This window comes from Capsicum annuum, chromosome 3 (genome assembly GCF_002878395.1).
Source record: "Capsicum annuum cultivar UCD-10X-F1 chromosome 3, UCD10Xv1.1, whole genome shotgun sequence".
In the NCBI taxonomy this organism is placed as follows: Eukaryota; Viridiplantae; Streptophyta; class Magnoliopsida; order Solanales; family Solanaceae; genus Capsicum; species Capsicum annuum.
The window spans coordinates 261,421,559-261,426,661 of NC_061113.1; the positions used below are offsets into that span (position 1 = coordinate 261,421,559).

Sequence of the window (5,103 nt, forward strand, 5' to 3'; positions counted from 1 at the left end):
ATTAAATTTTTTCTTTCAGAAAAAATAAAAGTAATTATGATAACTTTTATTTTCCTTCCAAGAAAAAGTGAAAATTAAATATAGTAGGGCAAAAACCCTATCAAATCTTTGATATAAGTAAGTTCTTTTGTCTTCTATCAAAAAAAAAAAAAAAATTTCAAGTTTTAGCTAAATGTGTATAATAAGGATCAAAGAATTAATTATAACGTACAATAATATCTTCTGTAAATTTCAAACATCTGACTTATTTGATTTTTGACCTTAATATCTTTCCAACTTCATGCTAATTTCTAAATCTTGAATGCTTCAGTTTGAGACTCGGCGCTTGTAGTAATATTTCAATATTTTGATGGACAAATGGCACTATTTGGATAAGATCAGTGGCAAATGAAAGAATGGGTGGCAGTATGCATGAGAAATTTTTGACTAAAAGCAAGGGACTTGTCAATTGTTTGAACCCTCTCAATAGCCTATAAATAGTCATTTCGTTCCATGAGCAATGCAGCACAAGGACATTTTCCTTTCTTTCCCATTACATCTCTTCCTTTTAGATTATTCTTTCATACTTTTTAATTGTCCTTTGTCTTAATTTCATTTTCCTACTTCCTTGAATTATCTAATTAAATAGAGATAGATTTGTTAAGTTTTGAAGAATACACTCCATACTAGTGAAATAGTTTTTAAAAACAGTGTTTCAAACTACTTAAGTTAATTGATATACGGAGTGGTTAGTTACTTAAAAGGATAAATGAAACCAACACAAGTTTAGCTGATCAAGACAAGATAGAAGGTTCTTTTGTGAAAATCGATAAACAATCAGCAAAGTCATGTGATACTTATGTTACAATAAATATAGTAATAGTATAAAGTTTTATACTAATAGTATTAATATATTCTTACGGTCACAAATAAAGCTGGCCCATTGCATCATTATTTGTACTATCTCTATCCCTCTGTCAAGTTGTAGCGACGAAGACTTTAACTACTAGTACTAGTCTTAATATAGACTGGCTAATTATACTTCAATTCATTCAGTTTCCAAATCAAAAAACACCATGGTTTCCGGCGACTGTACATCATTCTCTGGTGCTATTACTCCTATCAAACTCACCCTTACTCACTCCCGGAGTTCCAACAAACAGATGAAACACCACTTGCCGGTTCCAATTTGCTCAGAAATCTCATCTTCATCGGAGCAAATCGCCGGCAGTGAAGATCTTTTAACTGAAATATTTCTCAGATTACCCACAAAATCTCTAGTTCGTTTCCAGTGCGTATCAAAACGCTGGCTTTCCCTTATTTCCAGTACCCATTTTCGACGTATTCACACTCGTCGGAATGCTACTTCATCTGCTTCCACTGTTGGCGTTTTCTTGTGCCGACACCCGAATTATGATTTTGTTGCTCTGGATCAAGAACGTTTATCCTCAATGGATCGGATTTACGACCGTTTTTCAGACTGGCGTGGGAACAGAGTTGTCTGTAATGTCAACTCTTGTAATGGTCTTTTATGTCTTGGTTTCAAATTGGGTGATGGAAAGACCGAGTTTTACGTTTGCAATCTCACTACCGGTGATCGTAGGTTAGTTCCGGTGCCGGAGACAATGGTAGTGAAGAGTATGAACTTAGCATTCGTTCCAAAAGTAGCCGATGATTACGATGTTGTTTGTGTTTGGTTATCTGTTTCTGAGAATCAGCTACGTTTCTCGGTTTATTCATCTTGTTCGGGGAGTTGGAGGCATTCAAATGAGCACTGTAATGAAGTGGATTTATGTTGTTATGGTGGAGTTTTCTGGAAAGGTGCTATTCATTGGTTTAGCCAAACAGGTCCTTTTTTGTGCTTACAAGTTGATAGCTGCAGCTTTAAACCAATGCCCAGTACTCAAATACCTGAAGGCCAGTGGTATAGAAACATCGAGTATTTCGGAGAATCGGGTGGACATTTGCATCTTATTGAGATTCACAATCCTCAAGATATAGAGTTCAATGTTTTGGAATTGAAGAGTGATTATTCTTCTTGGTTCGTTAAGTATAAAGTGAATCTTGAATTTCTGACGAATTTGTATCCAGTTATGGTGAATCAAGAACTGTATCCTCCTGAAGATTATGACTTTCCATATGCATTTACTACGCTATGTTTTCTTGCTGATGAGGAAGATAGAGCAAGGCTATTGATATCACTTCCAGGGAAAATCGTTTTGTACGATTTGCACAATGGAATTGTGAGAGAGTTAGCTGATGTAAAGCCTGATTCTTTCAGAAATTTCATTGGTGGTGCACGGTATGATTGTTTTGATGCCTATACACATGTTGAGACACTTGCTTTTGTTTGAGTTTCTTGTAATCTTTTTTGTGGTTCGTTTTGTTTGGTGCAATATCAGTTTTTCACTTGTACTGAAATCTCGCAATTCCTTTGTGTGTTCTGTTTCTGATATTCTGCTTCAATTACTCAGAAGATTACTACAGTATGAGGATCCTCTGAAAAGTCCAATTTTGATCTCTCTATTTTTATCACAATGTTGACTTTGATAAAGTAGTGATCTCAAATTAAGGAAATCCGTTTTTTCAGGGTACCATTTCTTCTAGAATGTTACGACTTATGAGAGGTTTGAAGGAGTCATTTTCAGGTAAATTGACTCTTAAAGGCAATAAGCAAAATTTGAGCACTTGAACACAAACAAATTCATATACATAATTTAAACTTCATTGTTAGTTTAATTAATATCTAATAATAACTAGATCTAACTTCTCTTGAAACAAACAAACTAAAAAGGAAAAAGGAAAGTGGGAGTAACATTCGAATTGTTACTCTAACAACATAACACTGGCAGGGTGCCCAACCAACTCTTTAATTGTTACTCCTAAAATAATTCATGAATCAAATTTCTTTCTAGAATGATTATCTCTTCACATGGTGAAAAGTGAAACACGGAGCCGGGTGCCCATGTGGACCACCTATTATTTGTTGTTGTCTAATAAATGTAGAACAGACCACTTTGGAGGCACAATCTGGAATAATTTGGCACAAAAAAGTAGTAGTACAAGTAACTAATTATAATAATGCTTTATGTCTTATTGTCCACATGCAATACACATTTGCAGATGCCAAGTTGTTAACCATTTCATGTATGGACAGATCTTCTGACAGATTCCTAATGGGTACTGTGTTTAACGTAAAATTAAAGTACAATTATACACAAAACGAAAATTAATAAACTCTTATCTCCTGACTCCTATAGACGAGTATATATAATCGTGGATTTACGAATTGTATTACAATACTTCCTCTAAGTAGCTTTTCCATTTTTAATGATAGGAGGGGTAAATTAAATCTACATCATAAGTTACTATTATTAAATAAAATTAGTATACATATCCCGCAATACGCAGATGAAATTTAAGTATTATTTCTAATCTTTTTATATCGAATGTCTCTTTTAAATGGTAAATCATATTACCTTAAACATTCAACAATAACATACCCAATATTCTACCCCCATTACTACCTCACCTCGATCTCTTCCCCCCCCCCTCCCTCCCACCCTCATCCCTCCCTCACTTCTCATCAAATCTATACGAAAATAATAATCATATAAATGTAAAAATAATTTTTATATTTGATATTTTATTGTTCACAGTTTAAAGATATAAATTATTAATTACCCCCCTCCCCCTTCCTTTCTTTCCCCCACCTCTAATCAAATCTTATGAGTAAAAATAATATTTAATTATAAAAAACTTTTATGTTTCATGTTTTGCTTTATTATATTGTTTATTCGTGTCTATTCTTTTTAAGATTTATAAATAGTTTTTTATTATATATGTTAATTTTTAAAAAAATTTAAATATTTATTTCACACTTTTGTGATGTTTATATACATCAAATCTTTGAAAGTTTTAAATTCTTTAGTTATATTTATGACAAAATATAAACGCAATGTTAGTTGTAAATACTTAAAAATTAATTAATAAGTCAAATCAAGTATAAACAACATACCTTGGTAATAATTTTTAGGCCAAAGTCATCGATAGACACTCAAACTTGTTGTCAAAATTCATTTAGACACCTAAATTAAGGCATGTTCCTATCAAGCCCCTAAACCCCCCAAATTTTGTTTCAATTGAGCCTTTTTTGCCTAATCAGCAACAGGCATGGAATGTGTGAGATACACTTGCTTGACATGGCAAAAATGACCAATACTAAAAAAACATGTGGCAACGATTTTTTTTAAAAAATTATAAGTTAAAAATCCAATTAAATAATGACACTTGTCATGTGGGTCCAAAAATTATGAAAAAGAAAATTATTTTAAAATTAAAAAAAATAACCCTCCCCAGATCGTCTTCTTCATCCCCCAACCAAGTAAAAATCTGAAGAAAAAAAAAAAGGAAAGCCCCCCCCCCCCCCCCCCCGCCGGCCCCCGCCCCCACCCCCCAAAGACTATCGTCTTCTTCATCCCCACCCCAAGTAAAAAACTGGTTCCACCACCCCGCCCCCTTTTTCCACTCTTTTCTCCATTTTTAATAGCAAAGCTATTAATTACTCAAGTTACAACCAAATTTGGAATTACAACCATCTCAAATTTGTAATTCAACAATCCAATTTGGAATTACAAGCATCTCAAATTTGTAATTCAACAATCAAATTACAACCATCTCAAATTTGGTATTCAACAATCAAATTACAATTACGTTGTCTTCTTAATTGGTATATTTTTATTGGGGTAGCAACATACTATTCTGTAATGGTAATCTTCATTTTTTCCGGTAAAAAAGAACAACAACAATGATGGCACTGATAATCTCCCTTAGTTGGTAATTTTTTTCGTTGAGGGGAGGAAGAAGACCTTCTTTTAAAAGAAAAAAAATTAAAATGGCCAATGGCCTTTTGAGGAAGACGACGACCAAAGAATTAAAATGGCCAGTGGTCTTTTAAGGAAGAAGAACAAAAAATTAAAATGGCCAGTTGAATTTTGAAGAAGAAGACCAAAAAATTAAAATGGAGATGACCTTGAGGAAGAGACTTTTTAAAAAAAGAATTAAAATGGCTAGATGGCCTTTTTTTCATATTTAATTTTTTTTTTTTTTTTTTTTGGATTGACA

The 5,103-nt window shown here is 33.1% G+C and overlaps 1 protein-coding gene across 1 annotated transcript; it reads left to right on the plus strand.

Moving 5' to 3' along the window:
* The first annotated feature begins 560 nt into the window (after positions 1-560).
* Positions 561-2,491, plus strand: LOC107862015 (F-box protein At5g07610). Its single transcript, XM_016707447.2, has one exon. The coding sequence runs from the start codon at positions 1,056-1,058 to the stop codon at positions 2,331-2,333; it is 1,278 nt and encodes a 425-aa protein (XP_016562933.1). The 5' UTR covers positions 561-1,055; the 3' UTR covers positions 2,334-2,491.
* The last annotated feature ends 2,612 nt before the right edge of the window (positions 2,492-5,103 follow it).